At 48.5% G+C, this 23,781-nt stretch overlaps 2 protein-coding genes across 5 annotated transcripts in view; both read left to right on the forward strand.

Moving 5' to 3' along the window:
* Window positions 1-8,967, forward strand: part of IFT52 (intraflagellar transport 52) — a 45,286-nt gene extending 36,319 nt beyond the window's left edge. The window contains 4 exon segments of the mRNA XM_028121981.2: window positions 2,227-2,335; window positions 4,363-4,508; window positions 6,171-6,188; window positions 6,190-8,967. Coding sequence (XP_027977782.2) covers window positions 2,227-2,335; window positions 4,363-4,508; window positions 6,171-6,188; window positions 6,190-6,234 — 318 coding nt within the window. The 3' untranslated portion in view covers window positions 6,235-8,967.
* Window positions 8,968-11,980: 3,013 nt separating this feature from the next.
* Window positions 11,981-23,781, forward strand: part of MYBL2 (MYB proto-oncogene like 2) — a 37,087-nt gene continuing 25,286 nt past the window's right edge. For 3 of the 4 annotated variants that reach the window (XM_028122026.2, XM_028122027.2, XM_088026776.1), the window contains exons 1-5: window positions 11,981-12,220; window positions 15,616-15,709; window positions 20,774-20,845; window positions 21,686-21,778; window positions 21,969-22,189. In XM_028122026.2, coding sequence (XP_027977827.1) covers window positions 12,201-12,220; window positions 15,616-15,709; window positions 20,774-20,845; window positions 21,686-21,778; window positions 21,969-22,189 — 500 coding nt within the window. In that variant the 5' untranslated portion in view covers window positions 11,981-12,200. The remainder of the gene's footprint in view (window positions 12,221-15,615; window positions 15,710-20,773; window positions 20,846-21,685; window positions 21,779-21,968; window positions 22,190-23,781) is intronic. The other variant, XM_028122025.2, reaches the window with a different exon arrangement.

Here is a 23,781-nt window from a genome sequence, read left to right on the forward strand (position 1 = left end):
AAAAACAGAATATGATCAAATATGATCAGGCCAGTGCATAGATCAGTGCCACACACTAGCTTTTGGGCATATTTTGGTCTGTTAGAGGAAAGTGCCTGCTAAAATTTTAAAGGAAGAAATGTACAAAATAAGGGTTGATACAATGAAGAGATCGCAGATGACTGTAAAGACGAAAATTATAAAAGATTTTATAAAAGGAATATATAAGATAAGAAGTTTTTAAAAAGATTTAAAAAGAAAAAGAAAAAAGAAAAAAAAAAGGAGAGAATGTGATCAGGCAGGAGAATAGAACAAAGCCATACACTAATGATTTAGGGTATATTTTTATCTGTTAGAAGAAATTGTATCTCAAAATTTTAAAGAGAGAACAACTTATATATATATGCCAAAAATAAGAGTAACTACTATGAAGGTAACTATTATAAAATAAGGGTAACTATTATGAAGGGATAAAAATATTACTTGATATTGATTGATAAGATGTTTGAAAAAGGGAAAAAGAAAAATTAAAAAAAGCAGTTAAAAAAAATTAACTTTGAAAAACTAATGAATTATGGTAAAAAAGCCATGAATTCTATGTGCAGTATTCCCCTAGCGCTGGAGTTCTCCCGTTCTCCTTGATCGGTAAACTTGGTCTTGGCTGGCTGTTCCTGCTGATCTTCTGGGGGAGGGGCCTGTTGCTGTGGTTCCCGAATGTCTTTGCGGGAGGCGGAATTGCCCCGCCCTTGTCGTCCGGGCTAAGCAATCTGCTTGGGTTTGCTCTCAGGAGCTTTTGTTCCCTGCAAGCTCTCAGTACAGCTTCGGAGGACCAGGGTGAAAATGGTGGCCTCCCAATCTCCACTCGGAGGAGCTGAGAACTCGGGGCCCCACTCCTCAGTGCGCCCCCAGAGAAAAGTAGTCACTCCCGTCTCCCCGGTCTCCGGCCGCACTCCATGCTCACCCGGCCTGTGATCGAGCGTTTTTATGTCTGGCACCCAACCCCGTGTGGAGGCTCCAAACCCAGCAGATCCCTGCGGTGCGCTTCCGCACCGCTCCTCCCAGGGGAGAAAGGGGAGTCTCCCCAGCTCTGCCGCTTGTTGGGTCCCTGCTGGAGGAGCAGTGGCCCGACTGGGCCGCGGATCACAGTTTATGGCAACCCCGAGCTGAGAGCCCGCGCTTCGGCTCCGTCTCTGCAGCCAGCTTCCCCGCTCCGACACCTGGGAGCTCTGCTGCACTCAGGCAACCCCGTCTTTCTGTGACCCCGAGGGTCCTGAGACCACACTGTCCCGGGAGGATTCCACCCCCCGCTTAGCCATTGCAGTGTGACATCCCTCAGCGGAGCCAACTTCTAAAAGGTCCAATTTTGGGTGCCTGGGTGGCTCAGTTGGTTAAGCGACTGCCTTCGGCTCAGGTCATGATCCTGGAGTCCCGGGATCGAGTCCCACATCGGGCTTCCTGCTCAGCGGGGAGTCTGCTTCTCCCTCTGACCCTCTTCCCTCTCGTGCTTTCTATCTGTCGTTCTTTCTCAAATAAATAAAATCTTTAAAGAAAAAAAAAAGGTCCGATTTTGTGCTCCGCGGCTCTATCACTTGCCAGAAGCGGCCATCGGAGGCCCTCTCCCCCGCCGTCTATCCTCCTGAATATCGCCTTGGATTCACTTCTCCGCAAGTCCTACCTTCCAGAAAGTGGTCGCTTTTCTGTTCAGAGTGTTGTTACTCTTCTTATCTTCGATCTCCTGTTGAGTTCGTAGGTGTTCAGAATGGTTTGATCCCTATTCAGCTGAATTCCTGAGACCAGAGGAAATCCAGGTCTCCTACTCCTCCGCCATCTTGCTCCGCCCCCCTCGGTTTACCACTTTCTACATGAATCTATGTATCTGCTTCCCCAATTTCTGTCCCTAATAAACTCATGGGTAAATGAGAAACACATTGTACAGTCAAATGTTCAACGCAAATAAGCCTAATCAGCCCCAAGCTTTCATCCTTGCACAAGTTAATGGGCACTGGTATGTCAGTTTGATCGGTTTAGGGGTGTTTTAGTTTAGTGCTGGCTCTGCTTGTCTTTTTACATTGGACTAGTCATCTCGCTTGCTATGTCTAATGGGTTAGGGCAGAAGGCGGTAATGGGCATCTGGGTGGTTCATCCCAGGGAAGAGCTGGGAGTTGGCTTCTCATTTTCCTTCCATCTTATCACTGCCAGTTATGGCTTTGCATATGTTCTTTCATGAAAGACCTTATTTCCTTTTAGGTTTTCCCTCCCAGTTTCAGGGAATTACCACCTCCTCCGCTGGAGCTATTTGACTTAGATGAGACGTTCTCTTCTGAGAAGGCCCGCCTTGCTCAGATTACCAATAAGTGTAAGTTTGGAGAAATGTTTGTTTTCTTTTGTAAGTTTTACTTAATTGTGAACTTCTGAGATTTGCCATGAGAGAAAGCTAGAGTTTGTTCAGGGAGAACAAAACATGAATGGCAGCGTAAAATGACAGTTTCTGTTTGTTTCACGTTAAGTGATGTCGATCATTTCTCTTGGACCAGTTAATTCAGTGACCTAGAACATGGTGCAAAGCAGAAGCCAAGGTCTCAGCTTTAATCCCCATAGGTCTTTAGTTCTGACCTATTGAGTAACCAGAGGATGGATTCTGATCCTGGCTGCCACTTAGCAGATCTAGGTCATTGGTCATAGGAGCAGTTAAATAAGAAACCTCAGTCAGGGCCAAAAGAATTAGAGAGACTTCAAACTGGAAGGGATCCTGGAAGGAGTTATGTGTGCCCGCCTTGACATGTGGATGAGGACGTGAGGCCCCAGGCCACACAGCTGCATGGTGAGTGGTTCTCCTGCCTCTGAGCTCACTGCTCCTCCTGAGATACCCTGCCTCCAGCAAAGCAAATGGGCCTGCAGACATGTGCTCAAGGGCATAAAATCACCCATCCATTTTGAGGCATTATATTCCTGGGAATCTAATCTAAGGAGATAAGTGAAGGTACACAGATGACTGCTATTTTATTTATTTTTAAGATTGGGAATAAAAATTATTTAAACAATTGGACTCAGTGTTCACTAGCAGGGCAATGGTAGTAAATTGTGTCACATTCATTTGATGGGACAACATGTCATTATAAAAAAGGTCTCCAAAGTCCAGGAAGTGACACTGATAGAACTTAAGTGAGAATCCTAAGTGAAGAAAGGCAAGATAGAAAGTTGCATGTTCAGTAGGTTCCTAACTATGTGAAAACATCTATATGTGCCCAAAGACCAGGAAGGAGTATGCAAAAATGAAAACAGTTCAGTGTGAACTGTTCACTGCTTCTCTCTTCTGTGTCAGGCATTGTGGGAGGTGCTGAGCAATCAAAAATTAGCAAGACACAGTGATTGGTCCAGTAGGAATGACAGACCTGTGAAGGGTCAGATGCTTTGATTCAGCATTTCTGTTTCTAGCAATTTATCCTATAGAAATCCTTGTAGAAATGTGAAACAAAAAAATATAGCTACAGATATATTAATTGTAGCTTAAAAAGCATTAAAAAAATATCCCATCAGTAGAGGGATCTGTTTTAAAAAATATGAAATACAGTGGAATATTATAGTTAACATCTGTTAAAAGAAAGATACAGAGCATAAGCTTTCATATGACATGTCCACGGTACCTCGTTAAATGATGAAAGCAACTTACAGAGCTATTGTAGTTTGATCCCAATTGTTTACACATATGTAAATACACAAGGGCACATGGCAGTAATTACCTTAGGTGGTATTGGTGAGGATAGTTAGAGCAAGAGAATTTTGCAGCTGTATGGTTTGAATATTTTAATAAAAATTTACACTTCTATAATTTTTAAAAATGTACATTCAGAAGGGGAAACAAAGAAAGGAATTATAGTCTAGTGTAAGAAGGGCTGTAATAACTATCCATCCTTGATATCGGGCTGCTGGGGATGGCTGCACAGAGATGTGTTATGGATGGAATTATGAGTGATTTTTTTCTTAATTTCCTTTTCTGTAATATTGCTGTAATAAGTGCTATTTAAAATACCCATATGCCCTTCTCATAATGGTCCTTGCTGTATTCAGAGAATGGTAATTTGATTTCCTACTAGTTCTTCCTGTTCTTTTTAATGTAAGAATGCTGGCTCTGGGAGTAGGAGAGTCAGAACCAGTCCAGCTTTATTTCAATTAGAAGTGTCACACTTTTGTCTTAATTTATAAAAGCAGCACATCAGAGATCTCTTTAGTTTGTTTAAGTCCTGTGGTCACATTACCCTAGGAAAAGGTGAGTGATCTTGAGAGGTAAAGGAATCTGACAAGGGGATACCTAAACCACACTAAGTTTGTACTTGGGGAAGGAAAGGAGATAAGTGTTCATCTGACTGCCCCAACTGTGCTTAGGTACCGAAGAAGACCTGGAATTCTATGTCAGAAAATGTGGTGACATTCTTGGAGTAACCAATAAACTACCAAAGGACCAACAAGATGCCAAACATATCCTTGAGCACATCTTCTTCCAAGTGGTGGAGTTCAAGAAATTGAACCAGGTAGAGCCTAGAAATCCCACTGAAGTGGGAGCCCTTTGAGTACTGGTATCTTCCCTAAACTGGACTTCTCGTGTTTTATTTATTCATTCCACAAGGATTTATTAAGCATCTACTAGGTAAAACAGACAACGATCCCTGCACTTATGGAACTTCTGTTCTAGCTGGAGGAGCTAGACAGTAGACTAAGCATAGTATGCTACAAGATGATGGTATAAAAAAGGTAGGGCAGGGATCAAGTGTGCTGAATGTGGCAGTATTAAATAGGGAGGGTGGTTAGTAGGGTAGGTCTCACTACAAAGGTGACATTGGAGCAAAGACCTGAAGGTGTTGAGGGATTTCGCCATGCAGATAGCTGGGAGACAAGTGTCCCAGACAGAGGGAAGACCTGTGCAAAGTCCCTGAGGCTGCGCTTTGCCTGGCATATTTGCGGCATAGCAGCAGTGTCAGTGTGGTTAGAGAGACCTGAGCAAAGGTTAGAGAAGCCGCCACGAGGTCAGCACCTTATGTCGGAAATCATCATTCTCTGGACTGAGGACCAAGGACTTTAAAATTATGCTTGGTCTTCATTTTGTCTTATCTCCTGATGAGATGTCTAAAATTAAATGTTCAGCCACTATTGGTAAATGGGCATTTATATACTACTGATGGGAGAATAAATTTGTCCCACTTTTCTGGAGATCTGTTTTATAATACTGTTCAAAAGCCCCAAAAATGTATATACCTTTGACACAGTAATTCTAATCCTCAGAATTTGTCTTAGTAATATAATCCTGAACGTGTATAGATTTACCAACCAGGATGCTCAGGGTAGCATTGTTTTAACAGAAGAAGAATCTTCATCAGTAGGGAACTGGTTAAGTACCTAGGGTACATCCATAGGATTAAAATGTTTAGAAGAAAAAAATGTTTAGAAGAATGTTTAAGGACTTGGAAGACATTCAGGATATAGTAAATGGGGTTGCGGGGGGAAGGGTCATAAAACAGTATGAAGAGAAGAGACCATTTTCATATACATAGATGTGGGTGTGTGCATATGTATATATTGCCATTCATTCATTTTATGTACATACATACATACGTACATGCTTAGGAGTTTAGATGTTGAGTGCAAAGGTTAGATCCTCTACTGGCAGGGGCTGGCTCTGCTGATGCTCAATGGTGCTAGATGTTGGGGCTGTTATAGTGAACAAGATGAATGCGGCCTTTGCTGTCTCTTTCCGAGCCACGTGCTGTGGAGGGAGACAGGAATACTATATGGGTAATTACAGTGCTCTGAGACAAATGGCGTGAAGGGAACCCAGAAGGGAGTTGATTTAACTGCTGGAGCACTGAAATGTGGGATGGGGCTCAGGTGGGTTCTCAACAGCACTCACATTGCTGGCAGGGCAGAGACAGGCCCCCAGGGCCAAGGTAAGTAGTCTGCTGTGGTCTTTGCATTGGTGCCTTCAACTGCATCTGCTCCCCACTCCTTGTGGATGGTGGGCAGTAGTCAAAAGCCCTGTCCTGATAGTGAAAACTTGATCCTTCAGCTGGATTCAGCCTTCAAGCCAGAGAATACCTGTGTCCCAGTTAATGATTCAGAATCTTAATCAAAGTGCAAAACACCAGAGTTCACATTTCGTACTGAAATATTAAAATTCTGTGTCTTACTCCCTTATCCAGGAACATGACATTGATACAAGTGAACCAGCATTCCAGAACAATTTCTGAGGACCTTGCCTCTTGAAGCATCTTCTGCCTCCTGATTCTCTTTGTAAACTATTTTTGAATTCTTCAACTCCTTATCAAAATTGTCTATACACTCTTTACCCCATGAGTTGTAGGTCTATGCATCTCCTGTAGTGCCCAGGTAGATATAACATTTCTAACAAGATCCTTATGTAAGATACATTCCATTTTTAAAATTAAATCTGACTGAATCCCTACTTTTATAATTTATGAAAGTCTTTCATTGAAGTCTTCTTTGAACTCTAGTTCTGATTTTGAGTCTCCTTTATCAAAGGCATAAATAACTGTCAAGCTTATGAATATTGTTCAGCTTTTGGACTAGCTCAGGATATAAAACAACCCACAAGGTCTGGTAGACCAGATATCTTCCTTACATGGATCATTCACCCCTTCATCTCCCAGCCGTCCACAGGACACAACCATTTGGAGGCTGTCGTGTCTACCTACACTATGTCACCCTCCTCTGAGCTCTTGAAGCACTGAATTCCGTCATCATTTGGGTTATAATATGACCATCTGTCCCAAGGACAATGGGAGACAGTACCTGCTTGAATGGGGCAGCTGATGTGGAAATGCACAGGAATGTACTGGATATAATGGGAACCAGCTTTAGGGAACCCTGAAAGCCAGACAGAAGATTGCAGAACCAGGGCGCCTCGGTGGCTCAGATGGTTAAGCGTCTGCCTCTGGCTTGGGTCATGATCCCAGGGTCCTGGGATGGAGTCCCACATCGGGCTCCCTGCTCCTTGGGAGCCTGCTTCTCCCTCTGCCTCTCTCTCTACCCCCCTCTGTCTCTCATGAATAAATAAATAAAATCTTTAAAAAAAAAATGATGGTAGCAGTCCTAGCAGGTAACAGCATAAAAATAACTGTTGGAGATTTTATTTGTTGAATTCAAATACGTCTCTGATCAGAGAAACTTGAGTGTCAAAACGAACAGGAGCTATAATGAGAAAGGGGAGCTAAAGTGTTGGGAACAAAGGTCTCTCTCCCCCCAAGACCAAGAAGGAAAATTTGTGGTTCTTATGATTCATAGACCTACGGTGTGGCTTTTGCTAGGTAACTTCTTGTTTATAAAGCCAAGTATGAGGGGTTTTATTCTGTTCCCTAAAAGGTTCTAGAGCGCTACATATATGCTGTCATGAAATTTTTTAAAATTAGGTAACACCAAGCACGGAACTGATGGATATTGAAAAGAATTTTACCCTCTTCAGCCACTCAGTTCCCCTTTCTGCAACCAATGTTATCAGTTTCTTCCGCTGACTTAAAGAGACAGGAAGAAATATTTACTTTGAAAATAATTATATATCTTGCTTATACCAAATTTTACCGTGAAGCCCACCACCGTTTTATCTTAGCGCTCTACTCCTACAGCTCACAACCTAATCTGGGAGAGAAATTAACTTCGTAGAGTCGCAAATGGTTACGGGTTGCACGAAGGAAACTTGGAGCGTCGGGAGCCTGTCCAGCGCTGCCGAACTACTCGGGGAGTCAGGGCCAGCTGGAGGCAGAGCGGGTCAACAGGGCTCTGGGCCGGAGCAACTGCTGGACGCCTACCCCCGTCCGCCATGATGTCGGAGGTCGACCACCTATCTGCCCCGCTCCCTCTCAACCCCTGCTTCTTTCTTTCACCCGTCCTCTGCACGACCCGAAACAGCAGGCGTCTGGGGAAGCCTCCCAACGACGACAGCTCCGAGGGCGCGTCGCTAGCGGGACCTCGCGCGAGGAATAGCGGCGGGGCAAGGCTGCCTCAGCTCCGCGGCCCAGCAGCCCGTCTGCCGCCCCCTGGTGACGTCAGGCGGCGCGACTCCCGCGATGCTCCGCGCCGCGCCCGAAACGGATGGCTTTTGTGCGGCCCCCTTTACGAGAAGGGCTTCTGTGAACAGGTCGCGTCGCTCGTCCGGAATCACAGCGGCGGTGGCCGACTGCCAGATGGACTCCAAAGCCTGCTTTTCCCTCCATCTTCACAGAAGAGGGTGATGATGCCGCCGTGTGTCATCTGCGGCCGCGGGGCCTGGCCAGGCTGTGGCGGTGGTTTCCACCACCAATGGACAAGGGTTTGGCGTCCCCCGCGGTCCCATCCCCGAATTTGTGTCGGAACTCCGTAACCTGCGAGTCCTTCTCTGCTTGTTTCCTGGACAAATGGCTACATTGAAAAAGAAGGCTAAGTTTGCGAAAGCTGATGCCCAGAAAGCCCAGGGTAGAGGTCAGGGGTGTAGGCTGGACATGGTGTGTGTATAAAGCAGCCCAGGGCCCTGGCGCTCGTCTCGGAGTCTCCTCCCCCTTACAGGAACGCAAGAAATTTGGATTCGGTGGTTTCTAATAGAGATCAAATTCTTATGCAGGTGCATAAATGAGGACGCAGCAGGGGTTGTTGGTATGATCTGGGCAAACCCAGGGGGAGTTGATTCCCCACACCTCTCCCAGTGATCGAAGAGGGACCCCTAGAATCTTACAAATAGAACATCAGTCACTCCTCCAAAATTCCTTGTGTCCCTTGGTAATCCCTTTTCTGTAGCCATTTTCACTTTAATTGGTTCTGTTATGCAATGTCTACAGTTGTATGTAAATGATATCATACAGTATCCACTCTCTGGCTTGTTTCAGAAAAATTATTTTGAGATTCATATTGTATCATAATTCCTTTTTATTGAGTAGTATTCCACTGTATGGATATATTTATTTTATATCTATTATTTGTTTATCCAGTCATCTGTTGATGGACATTTGGGTTGTTTCCAGTTTGGGACGATTAACAAATAAAGCTATGTAAAAATCTCTGTGTGGACATATGCACTCATTTTTCTCAGCTCCATATGACTGGATGGTTTTAATTTCTATATCCTTGATGATATGATATTGAGCATCTTTTTATGTGCTCTTGCCCCTGGATATATTTTGAAGGTAGAGGTTGAGGGTAGAGCCAATGCGATTTGCAGGTGGATCAGGTAAGTGATGTGAGAAGAGTCAAAAATGACTGCCAATCCCTGAGGACTTAACTAATATTTCTTCTCCCTGGCATGCACTGGCTGTTCCCTCTGCCTGAAGTACTATTCCCCACGTTGGCTGCCTTGCAAATTCCTAAATCACCAAGGCCTAAAGAGCCTTCAGTAACCCTTTTGGGTGGGCACCCACAGCACCTACAGTTTTATCTTTACCCTAATAGATCTAATTGTTTACTAATTTACCTTATTAGTTGATGAGTTTTTGGAGAGTTTCTGTCCATGCAACTCATCTACCTATCAGATAGTTGTTCACATGGAAAAGGGTTGAGGGCTCCTTCCAGGGTGGTGTTTCATAGCCTTGGGGATCAAGAAGGCGGTAGCTGCCACTGCCCTAAGACATGCCATGCTGGTGCAGGCCACCACTGGATCAAGCTCTTTGTTTAAATATCCCGCTGACTGTTGAGCTGGCCCCTGGGCCTGGGTTAGGATACCCAAGGCCATTCCCTTCCTTTCTGTCACATACAAGTTGTTAAGTCTTCCCAGTAGGCCAACTTAAAGCTGGGGCACTGGGTAAAGTCTGGAATAACAGGATGGGGTCTTTTTCCCTTTAAGGATAGTTTACTCTTAAGACAGAGACCCCTTGTCCCTCCCTGTCTTTCTTCCAACTACCCTTTATCATCATCATCGTAACAACGACAACTAAAAGTAAAATAGTACTTACTATGGGCCAGGGATTATTCTCAGTGGTTTACACATATTGATTTATTTAGTCCTACAACCACCCTACAAAGTAGGTACCAGTATAGTGGTTAAGAGCACTCTAGGGACGCCTGGGTGGCTCAGTCGGTTAAGTGTCTGCCTTCGGCTCAGGTCATGATCTCAGATCCTGGGATGGAGACCTATAATAGGCACCCTGCTCAGTGGGAAGTCTGCTTCTCTCTTTCCCTCTGCTACTCTCCCCTACTCATGCTTGCACTCTCTCTCTGTCTCTCTCTCTCTCAAAGAAATAAAATCTAAAAAAAAAAAAAAGTACAGACTCTAGAACTAGACGGCCCAGGCCCAGGTTTGAATCCCTGCTTTGCCATTTAGTATGGGTGAGGGGGAGAGAGGGAGCTGTGTCTTAGTTTCTCCATCTGCCAAAAGAGGATCATACTAACACTACCTCCTCATAGTGTTGTTATGAGGGTTAAATGAATTAAAATTATTTTTAAAAAATGTTATTTGTCAGCGCGCACAAGCAGGGTAGGCAGAGGGAGCACAGGCAGAGGGAGAAGTAGGCCCCCCGCGGAGCAGGGAGCCAGATGCGGGGACGGATCATGACCCAAGCCGAAGGCAGACACCCACCCAGGCTTCCCTAAAAAATGATTTATAAAGCCTACAGAATAGTGGCTGGCACATAATAAAAGCTAAGTTTTTTATAAATCTAATTTTTACATATGAGAAAACAGGCATAGAGGAGTTAAGTAATTTACCTAAGATCACACAACTAGTAAATCATAACCCCAGGAAGTCTGGCTTCAGAGTCTGCACTCTTAAATATCATGCTCTAGTAATGAAGAGGGGATGTCCACATGAATTACTTTATGAAGGAAGTGGGTGGGGGAAGACCTGAATTAATTGATGTGGAAGCTTCTGGCACTTAAGAAGTCAGTGTTCCTTCTGCTATGGTAAATGAAGTTTGCAACAGCTGGCTAGGCTGTCCCCAGGGGTCAGGAAGGTGGCCTCTTCCTCAGATTTCAGGAAGAGGAATCTGAAACATAAGCAGGGGCTAAGAGGCTGGGGTTCAACCAGATTTCCCCAGGCACCTGTCTTACAGTTCATTTACCTTACTCTGAGCACTCCTCCCAGGGAGCCCAACGTGACATGACTCTTGGGAGGTACTTGGTAAATGGCAACTTAAAATGGAAAATCCTTACTAAGCCTCTAGGAGTTTAAACACGTGGACAATTTTGGGTCTTGGGGATACTGCGGCGAATTGAGGGGCCACTTGGACCTCAGCGTGCCCATAGTTAAGACAGGAAAACGACTAGTCAAAGAGCAGCTCATGGGTAGGGAAGCCCAGGGATAGATTGGAATTCGGTGGGAGGGGCGTGAAGCGTTCCTGGCCAGGTAGTGGCCCACGCAAAGGCAAGGAAACTAGCAGGTTTCGTTCGGCTAGGGGCGGGGTGGTGGTGGTGGTGGTGGATCTGGTAGAATCCTATAAACCTGATTATGGAGTATTTTACCCTGAGGGAGAGGAGAGAGGTTTTATGATCTGGAGAGGAAAGATCGGGTTTGTATTTTAGGACGTTCACTCGGGCTGCGGGGAGTTGAGCCCAGGAGCGAGAGCCATCGAATTCGAGGCTGCAGAGGAAGCAGGGAGACAGTTCGAAGGCACAGCCCCGGTCCATAGGGTGAGGGGGTGGTTTAGGGTGGGGGCTGTAGGGACAGAGGAACGGTTTGGAGTAGCGTGGGGGTTTTTGCACAGGCGGTTTCCCCGGCCTGACTCTCCCATCCCTGTGTCTCACTCACTTCCTTTCCTCTGTCTTTGCTGGGTGGACAACTCCTGGGCCGCCCCGGACCCACACTTGGCCTGGGTCCGGCCTCAGTCAAATGGCGGCCGGCTCAATTCCGCAAGTCTCCAAACCCGCCACGCTCACGACGGGCCCTATCGGCCCTGGGGCTTCAGGACTCTGGGCGAGTGCGGCGCCCGCCTGTCCGCAGGCCCCGCCTCCGAACCCTCCCCGCCGGCCCCGCCCCCGCGCAACCCGCAGGCCCCGCCCCGCGCACGCCCTCCCGCCCGCGCGCCGGGCCCGGGCGGCGCCGTCGCGCTTGGCGGGAGATAGAAAAGTGCTGCTGTGCGCGCCGGCGGCGGCCGGAGTTCCTGCGAGCAGCGGCGGGACCTGTGGATACGCTGACGTCTCCCGGCGCGGCCCCGGGGCCCGGAGCGGCCCGAGCAGCCTCACCCTGACCCCGGCCCGGCTCCCGCTCCGGGCTCAGCCGGCGGGCGGGCGAGCGCGGCGCGGCCCGGGCCGGGGGGATGTCTCGGCGGACGCGCGGGTGAGAGGAGCCGGGCGGCCCAGGGCTTTCCCCCCATCCCCCTCCACTCCGACCCCTGCCCCCACCCCACCCCTACCCTCGCCGTGGCCCCTCCGGGCAGGGCGGGGCTTCCGCGGGAATTGCTGTGTCCCCGGTCGCCCGAGGCAGGGGGCGCGCGCTAAGCCGGGGGGCTCTTGGGAGCCCCTCGCTCCGCTCCCCAGGCCTGCTGGGCCTCGGAGCCGGGGCGGGCGGGTCTCCTGGGACCCGGGCCAAACCCTGCATGATGTCATTTTGTCTCCCGCCTAATTGCGGGGTGGGGGTGGGATGGCAGTGTCAGCTGCTAAGGCCTTTACCGGGGAGGGAGGCGACCCCTGGAGAGGGAAAGTGATTCTCCCTCCGAGTCGCAGCGAGGGGGAAGCCAAAGCCTGGAGGACTTTTAGTTCAAACCTATTTGGATTCCTATTTGGCGGTGGGCATTTCTTCTCAAAGATTCCAGGAAGTACGGCGCTCCCCAAACCCTCTCCGGCTTGAGAAGGGTGCCGGGGGGAGGGGACTCTTGTGTGTGTCTCCCCCTACCCTCAGCCTGGGTGTCGGGCCCCAGTTTGGTTTAGTTTCAGAGACCTGTCTTCCTGTTCCACATGAGGAGTTTGGGGCAGTTGGGGTTGAAGGTGAGGGGAAGAGAGACAGATGCGTATCAAGACTGCTCTGGGGCCAAGGCAGGAACTGCAGTCTCCATTTTACTTATTCCTCCAGAGAGTGAGGGGCAGAGTGGAGCCTGGAACCTGGTCTGTGGGTTCCAGGTCCCTGTCTTACACCTGTGTGCTTGGGGCCTGACCTCTGGGTTTTACATCAGCCTGGGAGTCAGAGGACAAAGGGGGCCTGCCTGCCCTGTTCCCTCCCTGGATTTGTGCAGACTCCAGAAGCACTCACTGCTGGCTTTCCCCAGAGTTCCTCTCAGCGAGGAAGCCTTCGATCCTTGGGCCGTGTTTAGGGTACCTGGCACAGGTTCTGTCTTCCTCCTCAGGTCACCATTTCCCAGGGCAGCTCCAATTCCCAGGAGGAGTTTTCTGGTCAGGCACTTACCGGACCCTGTTCTCATTTTTGGTGCAGGAAATGTTATTCCAGGGAATGACAAGCCCCAGAAAACCCCCACGTCCTCTGCCACTTTGCTCCTGGGGCTCTGTGGAGGAATCCCCTCCCATGTGAGGGATGGTTTCTGTGCGCTGGCACTCCACAGCCCTCAGCTTAGTTGTTGGCCACTCATTTTAACTCTCCTCTGCACCAGTGCCCCACTTCCCGCTCCGCTTCTGACTCACCCAGCCTGGAGCAGAGCCCAGAACATCGAAAGGCATAGAAAGGGTGTGTTGGACCTACATGTGGTTGCCACCACCGACTTGGCCTCTGCTTTTTCAGCGGGGATTACAGGGTGAGGGCTTGAAGGTGCAGGTCTGGAGCCTGGCTTTGTGGACTTGGTAAGTGGCATAGCCCCTGTCTGCCTCAGTGTCCACGTCTATTAAACGTGGTTAATAGGAATGCGTGTGGAGTAGATGGTTAGCTCCATGTTGATGATCGAAGTGTATTTTGTATACTGTGTATCTCCCAGCTGAGTTGCTTGTCCCCGTTAAAGTATTGGAGCACCAGAGAGTGTTCACAAAGACACTGTTTTATCCTTAGAGGAACATTTACTGAGCTTCTATTGGAGCTGGGTGCTAGAGAACCAAAGATGGGTTCTGTCAGAAAGAAGTCTGGGGACAGTTGATTTTAAAGCCAGCTTCATTTTTTTTTTAAAGATTTTATTTATTTATTTGAGAGAGAGAGAATGAGAGATGGAGAGCACGAGAGGGAAGAGGGTCAGAGGGAGAAGCAGACTCCCTGCTGAGCAGGGAGCCCGATGCGGGACTCGATTCCGGGACTCCAGGATCATGACCTGAGCTGAAGGCAGTCGCTTAACCAACTGAGCCACTCAGGCGCCCTAAAGCCAGCTTCATTCTGTATCTTGTAGAGTTTTTGCCTCCTACTTTATTAAGGTTGGAGGACCCGTGAATGGGGTCAGAGATGATAGCACAAGGCTGAATTCCGGCTCCTTCTGTGACGGATGTATTGCTGCGTTTAGACACTGTTCTCCCTTCCTTTTCTACTTCTAAAATATTTACTTTAATTAGCATTTCTTATCAACCAATAGGCAGCAGCATGGCATGTTTATTCATTAATTTGAGTATCTGGTCATTCCCTGAGCAAACATTTCTTAAGGCCTTTTGGTGGCAACCCCCAAAGGCCCTGCGGGTGTGGAGGTGGAGCTGATCTCTGTCCTTGTCTGGAGACCAGCAGTTGCAGCCTGAGGGCCTTCATTCTGAGAGACGGGAGATGTGGGGACCTCAGAAGTGACTCTAGGAAAGATGCTGAGCCCTGGAGAAGGGGAAAGGAAGATGGACATGAAAGGAAGTCCTTGTCCTTTTGGAATAAGGCTTGTGCTTGCCTTGCTTGTTTGGAGATGGCTTTTCCCACTTACAGACGCCTGACTTAGGAATGTACCTGACAGGTGACCTGAGGCATTCCCACTACGTGGTGTTGGGAGCTTACTAACCTTCCCCTCCCTCCCCCTAGCACCTGACATTCCTGGAGGTGGAGAGTGTGATTTCCATTTTTGTAATCATTAAACCTGATAGACAGGAAGATTTTGGAGGAACTTGAAAAACATCCAGAAGTCTTGATTTTTCTCTCCATAAACCATGACTGTATGAAGGCAAGGATTTGAAAATGGACGTAGTTACTGAGGTTATGTATTTAAAGTGTTATTCTCAGATAACCAATATTTCTTGAAATATGTGCTTGATGATTGCATTTATCATCAGATTTAATCCCTAACCATAAAATTTAGAAAGTTCTGCTGTATAAAAGAAAATACTAAACAGGTGTCTGGTTTTTGAATATCATAATATTCTTGGTGAAATGTTTTTTTTTTTTTTAAAGATTTTACTTATTTGTCAGAGACAGCACAAGCAGGGGGAGTGGCAGGCAGAGGAAGAAGCAGCCTCCCTATTGAGCAAGGAGCCCAATTTGGGGCTCGATCCCAGGTTCTTGGGATCATGACCTGAGCTGAAGGCAGACGCTTAATGGACTGAGCCACCCAGGTGTCTCTTCTGGGTGAAATCTTAACTTCTTTTTTCTTGTAGTTTTTGAAATCATTAGGGTGTTTGTGAAAATAAAAGGATAAAGAAAAAAAAATTGTCCATAACCCCAATTCATGAAAGAATTAAAAAAAGAGGAGGGTGGACATATCAAAAGTAAAGAGTAAAAGGCTGCCTTCCTCAAGCCTTTCCCTAGAGGTCACTGGCCATTGCCCACACGCTGTCCATCCATCACGTAGCAGTGTGTGAAGACACATGTCCTTGACCCTTAGCTTGCTCTCCTTGCAGTGAGGAGCTGGATGAGCTGCACTACCAGGACACAGATTCAGATGTGCCAGAGCAGAGGGACAGCAAGTGCAAGGTCAAATGGACCCACGAGGAGGTGAGTGACACAGACATTTTGTGGGAGGGATGCTGATGGCAGCCGGGGGCTGGTCAGAGAACTGAGCCTGGGGTTTGTGTGCCTGATGCCGTGATGGGTGCGATGAAGAGGAGAAGCTGGTGAAAGAGATGGAGGGTCCTCTGGTTCTCCCCAGTGCCTGTTCTCAGAGCATTCTCGGGGATGCTCCACATTGAGGACTCTCAGGAGTATGTGTCTCTTGGAAGCTGGTGTGTTCTGCATCATGGGCACTAATTGTGCTTCTTGTCCTTTAACTGCTAGGGTGATTAGCCTAATGTGCAACCTCCTCTTTATTATTATTATTACTGTTATTTTATTTAGAGCGAGAACATGCGCAGCCACTTATTGGGGGAAGGAGGGGCAGAGGGAGAGGGAGAGAGAGAATCCCAAGCAGACTTCATGCCTAAGGTGGGGCCCAACTCAGGGCTCCATCTCACAACCATGAGATCATGACCTAAGCCGAAATCAAGAGTCAGTCGCTTAACCAACTGAGCCACCCCAGTGCCCCCCTCTTTATTATAATTTTTTGTGTCTTGAGACATCAAGCTCTGAATTTTCTTTTTATTGTTTAATCAACTTCACGGAAGCATAATTTGTGTACAATCAAATGTACTTTTTTATTTTTTTCTTTAAAATTTTTTATTGTTATGTTAATCACCATACATTACATCATTATTTTTTTTTTTTAAGATTTTATTTATTTATTTGACAGAGAGAGACATAGCAAGAGGGGGAGCACAAGCAGGGGGAGTGGGAGAGGGAGAAGCAGGCCTCCTGCCGAACAGGGAGCCTGATGTGGAGCTCGATCCCAGGACCCCAGGATCATGACCTGAGCCGAAGGCAGACGCCCAACGACTGAGCCACCCAGGCGCCCCAACATCATTAGTTTTTGATGTAGTGTTCCATGATTCATTGTTTGTGTATAACACCCAGTGCTCCATGCAGAACGTGCCCTCTTTAATACCCATCACCAGGCCAACCCATCCCCTCCACCCCCCTCCCCTCTAGAACCCTCAGTTTGTTTTTCAGAGTCCATCGTCCCTCATGGTTCGTCTCCCCCTCCGATTCTGCCCCCTTCATTCTTCCCCTCCTGCTGTCGTCTTCTTCCTCTTCTTTTTTTTTTCTTAACATATATTGCATTATTTGTTTCAGAGGTACAGATCTGTGATTCAACAGTCTTGCACAATTCACAGCGCTCACCATAGCACATACCCTCCCCAATGTCTATCACCCAGCCACCCCATCCCTCCCACCCCCCCCACTCCAGCAACCCTCAGTTTGTTTCCTGAGATTAAGAATTCCTCATATCAGTGAGGTCATATGACACGAGTCTTTCTCTGATTGACTTATTTCACTCAGCATAACACCCTCCAGTTCCATCCACGTCGTTGCAAATGGCAAGATCTCATTCCTTTTGATGGCTGCATAATATTCCAGTGTGTGTGTGTGTGTGTGTGTGTGTGTACACACACACACACACACACACCACATCTTCTTTATCCATTTATCTGTCAATGGACATCTTGGCTCTTTCCACACTTTGGCTATTGTGGGCATTGCTACTATAAACATTGGGGTGCACGTACCCCTTCGGATCCCTACATTTGTATCTTTGGGTTATTGCTGGATCGTATGGTAGCTCTATTTTCAACTTTTTGAGGAACCTCCATACTGTTTTCCAGAGTGGATGCACCAGCTTGCATTCCTACCAACAGTGTAGGAGGGTTCCCCTTTCTCCGCATCCCCGCCAACGTCTGTCATTTCCTGACTTGTTCATTTTAGCCATTCTGACTGGTGTGAGGTGGTATCTCATTGAGGTTTTGATTTGGATTTCCCTGATGCCGAGCGATGTTGAGCACTTTTTCATGTGTCTGTTGGCCTCAAATGCACCTTTTTATAAAGCCAGCAGTTGAAAGCACCACCTTGATTATCCCAGAAAGTTCCCTTTGTGGTTCATCTTCCCTGGCTCCAGGCAATTGCTGACATAATACCTCTTGGTTTGGTTTGTTTTGTCTGTTCTTGAATGTCCTGTAAATGAAATACAGCTGTACTCTTTCCTATCTCACTTCTTTTGCTTAACAAAATAGCTGCTTGATTCAGCAATTTGTTCATTTTTATTGCCGAATAGCATTCCCTTATATGGGTATACCACAATAGGTTTCACTTGTTGATGGGCATTTGGGCTGGTTTCAGTTTTTGGCTATTGTGGATAGAGCTGCTGGGAGGATCCTTGCATAAATCTTTTTTGAGGATTATGTTTTCATTTCTCTAGGGGAGATACACTTAATGTCTGGTCATGGGGTAGGTGTATGTTTAGTTTTATAGAAACTGCCAGACCTTTTTCTAAATTGTTTGTTCCATCCTAGACTCCTGCTGGACTTACCTTTATTTTACCTCTTTTTTTCCTGGAGATGTTTAATTTAGGTCTTTTTTTTTTTTTCTTAGTGTATGAGTTGTAAAACTTTTTTTTTTTTTAAGATTTTATTTATTTGAGAGAAAGTGCTCATGAGCAGGGTGAGGGGCAGAGGGAGAAGCAGACTCCCCGCTGAGCAGGGAGTATGACATGGGTCTCGATTCGGGGGCTCCATTCCAGGCTTCTAGGATCATGACCTGAGCCAAAGGCAGATGCTTAACCAACTGAGCCACCCAGTCACCCCCTGAGTTGTAAAACTTTTTAAAATCATGAGTGCTAAGCCAGCTTTTCTGTTCATCCTACTGTGGACCAGGAACTATATGCGGCTCTTGTGGGCCTAGAAGAACAAACAAGCTGGGGCCCCCACCCCAGAACCACTCTGTGCTTGGGGTGGAGAGAGAAGACTGCACGGGCCTATGGACATGCTGTGGTGATCCCCGGTGTTGGCAGGAGCCCTTTCAATGTGCGCTCACCATCGCATCTCTCCTTCCTTGTGCTAGGGACCGGAGGCACTGGGTCATTGTTGAAATACCTTTAGGTATTTCCTTTACTGTTACTGTTGCCTGCAGAGGTTAGAGAAAATTTCATGGATAAGGATTTGGAAATCAAGTCAGGGAAGAGTACAGAACGGTGGGTATATTAGAATAGGAAACAGGTGAATGGAATAGAATAGAATAGGTTGTAGGTGGAGAAAAGCAAGTAAAGGGGTCCTGTGGTTGATACGGACAAAAAGATTGGGCCAAATCCTGGAAGGCCCAGAATGTCAGGCTCAGTAGTGTAGGCTTGTTCAGCTGGCAAGGTAGAGCCATTGAAGGTTTTTAAAGCAGAGGACTGACCTGAACATAGGTGGGCTTCCATGGAGCCAATCTGTGTGTAGGTTGGATAAGAGATTTGGGGGCAGCCTGGGGCTGAGAGACTGGTGGTGCCCAGGGCGTGGGGGAGAGTGCCGTACTGGGCAGCTGTGGAGAGATTAGGGCAGGGGTGGAGCTGAGAGGTGGAGGAGGCCCCTGGGGTCTGAGAGGAGATAGAAACAATACAGCAAAGTATCCTTGCCAGTTGTCAGGGAGGATGGGGTGCTAGATATGGACATGGGCACATGGGAGGAAGAATGGTGTTGGCCTGGCCAGGCCAGGTGGCAGAGGAGGGCAGGGTGTCCGGGGCTGGCTCAGCTACAGGATTTATGGGGACTTTGCCCCAGCCGGTGCTGGACTGCTCTTGAGGGCCTGAATTTCCGTAATGGCCTTTTTCTTCTGTCTAGGAGTGTGTGTGTGTGTTAAAAATACAACACTAAATGTGTCATCATAGCCATTTTTAAGTGTACAGTTCAACAGTGTGAAGTGTATTCCCATTGTGCAGTCGATCTTTAGAACTTACTCATCTTGTAAAACTGAATATACCCACTAAGCCCAAATTCCTCATCACCCTTCCCCCTAACCCTTGGCAACCCATCTTTCTGCTTTTTGTATCTTTGATTTTGACTACTTTAGATATTTCATATGAGTGGAATCCTATAGTATTTGTCCTTTTGTGACTGACTTATCTCACCTTTGTCCTTGAGGTTCATCCCTATTGTAGCTTCTAATAGAATTTCCTTCTGTTTTAAGGCTGAATAAACATTCCATTATATGGATATATCACATTTTCTTTATATAGATATATATAAAATATAAAAGATCAATTTGATTGAGGAGTACTCTACATCCAGTGAACTGCAACCATTCACAGTATAATTCAGTGAGTTTCAACAGATGTATTACCTTGAAACTACCAGCACCATCACATTATAGAACATTTCCATTAACTTCTAAACATTCCTTGCTCCTTTGCTGTCCCTCCCCCCCACCTCTGACCTCAGATGACCACCGACTACCTTTTTGTCCTTAGAGCTTCGCTGACTTTTTCTAGAATGTCATATGCATGGAATCAGTGTGCACCCTTTTATGCCTGGCTTCTTTCCCTCCTCATCATGATGTTGAGATTTTGTGTTGTTGCGGGAGTCTGTAGTTTATTTTCAGGAGACTGTACTGTTCACCTGCCCACTGTCCCTGTCTCCCGTGCCACGTCACTGTCCTCTTTGGCCTGGGTTCCTCTCATGGCCTCCCTTCCTCCATTCTGCCCTCTTAGAGCTCCTTTCCCCGAAGCTGCCAAGCTGAACTGCATAATATGCATGTTGGACCGTGACCATCCACTGCTCAAATGCCTCAGTGGCTTTGTATGATGCAGAGGCCTGAATCAGTCCTGTGTGTGGTCCGGCCCCTGCAGTGCCCTCCCAAATCATCTTGCATCCCCCTCTCCCTTGCTTCCTGCACTCTAGCTGCTCTAGCCTTCCTTTGAGCCTGTCCCTTGGTCTCCCTGAAGAGGCAGTCACCAAGTACCTCTTCGCTAGCCCTCAGCCAGCCAGGCTTTACTTTTGTTTGTGGGAGCCTTTGATTTGCTCCCTCTGGACCATAATTCCCACAAGATGGGGCAGCTTTGTCACTGCCCGTTGCTGTGTCTGTAGTACAGGGCACATAGGAGGTGCTCCCTTCATGACTGCATGCGTGAAGGAGGCTGTCCTTTAGGCTGGTGCTCCATTGTGATCGGCTGCTTTCCGCACGTGTGTGAGCTGAGCCCTCTCTTTCTGGCATTGGCAGGACGAGCAGCTGAGGACCCTGGTCAGGCAGTTTGGACAGCAAGACTGGAAGTTCCTGGCCAGCCACTTCCCTGTGAGTGCAGCCCCTCGGTGGCCCCCTCCCCCAGAGATGAGGGTTCTGGGTGACCAGACAGTGTGCCTGGGACAGACTTTCTGTCATGGAGAAAGCTGCCCCCTTCCCCCCCAAAAAACAACCAAACTTCCCAGGCCCTTTCTTCCCAGGCCAGAATTCGAGTCCCCCTGTCATAAGCATCTCTACAGAGCAGCCTTGGTAGGCCTGGTGGTCTTCAGGCTCTGTGCCATCTGGAGCATGTGACCAAGTGGCATATTTGCATGTCTTCCTGCAAGAAATGCAAACAGTCTCAAGAGTGAGACTGAAACGGAGGGGAAGTGATACTTTGGATGGACTTCTGCCGAGGTCCCCCCAGAGCAGCTGGAGCCTCCTGGGGATGCAGGTCCCCCATGTCCCCCACCCCCAGGACTGCAGGTGTCTGGTAGGGAGGGGATGTGGCCGCAGCTGCTATCTACCTTATTTCCCGAGTCACTTGGCAGCTCAGGGACCAAGTCAGCAGGACCTTCCTGCCTACATTCCTCACCTTCCCTGCTTCTATGAGATCTGAAATCTTTAGGGAAATAATGCTTTCCCAGAAGCAAGGAAGGATCCCTGACATACACCACAAACTTTGATAGGAATTTATGGCTCCTGATGGCAGCCTCCTTGTACTGGGGGGCAGGAGGAAGCTTCCCAGAGGGGAACCATGTGTGTTCTGGCATGTGGGAATGTAGTGTATGGTGGGTGAAGGGAACAAGACAAAACCTTTCTGAGGTAGGCCTGGCCCCTTGAACCCAGTGCCCAACCAGGGTCCCAGGCCGCTGTTCTAGGAATCCTCACGTGTTCCTGTTCTCTTCCCAGAACCGCACTGACCAGCAGTGCCAGTACCGGTGGCTGAGGGTCTTGAATCCAGACCTCGTCAAGGGGCCATGGACCAAAGAGGAGGATCAAAAGGTAACTATCGGGACAGTGCCTGGCACACAATGGGCCTCCCCCCACCCCAGCGGGTCAGGGGACGGTGAGGATGTCCTGGGGGTGGGCAGGGCTGTCCAGCTGGTCCTCTCAGGGCCGCGGTGAGATGAGGCTTACGTTGGGGGGTGAGGGAGGGGCGGGTGCCCCTGGCTTCACAGACGCCTTGTCCTAGGTCATCGAGCTGGTCAAGAAGTACGGCACAAAGCAGTGGACGCTGATCGCCAAGCACCTGAAGGGCCGGCTGGGGAAGCAGTGCCGGGAGCGCTGGCACAACCACCTCAACCCCGAGGTGAAGAAGTCCTGCTGGACTGAGGAGGAGGACCGCATCATCTGTGAGGCCCACAAGGTGCTCGGCAACCGCTGGGCCGAGATTGCCAAGATGCTGCCAGGGAGGTGAGCTGCCAGCCCAGGGGGGCGGGGGGAGCTGGGGCCGGCCGGGGTGCTCCCAGGAAGTGCGGGCATCCACTGGGTTTTGGGGGGTATTCCAAGAGTCAGTCCCATTTGTTTGCAGTTGTTCACTTTTCCCAGAGGTGAATGAATCCCTCAGATTCATGCCTAGGGGTGCCCAGGCGTGGATATGAAGGCAGTTCTGGATCAGGGCAGGGAGAAGGAGCCTGGGGGCCTCCCACTGTGTGTACAGGTTTTTCCTTTGGTCTCCGTTGGGAGCTTTGTGCACCACCTGTGCCCTCTGCCAAGGTTGCCTGCTTCCTTTTTCTAGAGAATAAAATTCTCTTCTGCCTGTGCGGTCAGGACCAGGATCTAGGCATCCAAACCACTGCTCTGTTTTCTACTCCTTGCTGTGCCTGATCCCTCTAAGAGCCTCTTGGCGCTCTGGGGGAGCCTTGGGAAGACTTGGCTCCATTCTTGCCAGAATCTTCCTCTGGGGTCAAATCCCCTCTCCTAAGTTGCTTACTCCTCCCCTAAGTGCTTTCCATCTTCTGGAAAGTGACAAAAATTTCTTAGTGGTGGCTGTTTTCTACCCTGTTCTCTTTGTCCTTGTGCATTTTCCCCATATTCAGTTTTATTTTTAATCCTTTGTCATGACACTGTGGTCCTGGGACGGAGAGGAGATAAAATGCCAGATGGTGTATTTCCTCTGAAGTCTGGAATGGTCCTAGTTTCAAAACTCAAACCTGAGTCTGTTACCCTTTTGGTGCTCCTCCTAGTGCTTGGGTTGAAGACCTGGGTCTCTCTCCCCGTGTGACCTGCCTGGCCTTGGCCTGGCTGTTGCCACCAGCCTGGCCTTGATGCACTGTCCCCCTTGCTTACCCATTGGGCCTCAGCTGCTCTGCACTCCTCTCAGACCTGCGAACACGGTGAGCTCCTCCTGAGAACCGCCTGGTGCTCCCTTCTGTTGGCCTTGAATGCATTCTGCTTGTGCCCCTTGTGCAGCCAACACACTCATCCTTCAGTCCTTGGTGGGGGTGTCTCTCTGTCTTCCAGACTGTGGTCGATCTCCAGCACTCTGTCCTAACGCCCTGCGGTGGGAATGTTCGGAGATCCCGACCCTCCTCTTGGGCTGGGACCTCAGTCCGGCCGTTCATCATGTCCGTTCACAATTCAGGGGAAAAGCCCTCTGCTGGGATTCCCAAAGAAGGGGTGCCTACTGTGTGCTTGCATTTCTGTGTTATAGTCCGATGGACTCAGCTGCTGACCAGCCGGGCAAGGCTGTGCTCCATACTTCCATACTTCCCACTTCTGCTCTCCAACTCTGCTGCTGCGTGCTTGCGTCGTACCACACGGGTGTGTGCTCGGCCCTGCTCTGCTGTACGCGGCCCTGCAGTGTGCGGCGGGGGTTCCTGTAGTACTCCGCTACTCGATACGTCTCTACGACGCTGCCATCCCGCGTGCCGCTTACCGGCGTGCCGCGGGGGCTCCCGTAGTACTCCGCTACTCGGTACTTCTCAGTACTTCTCTACGACTCTGCCGCCCAGCGTGCTGCGGGGGCTCCCATAGTACTCCGCTACTCGGTACTTCTCTACGGC

This window comes from Eumetopias jubatus, unplaced genomic scaffold (genome assembly GCF_037043125.1).
Source record: "Eumetopias jubatus isolate StellerSeaLion01/CBP00866 unplaced genomic scaffold, mEumJub1_p1.0 scaffold_9, whole genome shotgun sequence".
NCBI lineage: Eukaryota > Metazoa > Chordata > Mammalia > Carnivora > Otariidae > Eumetopias > Eumetopias jubatus.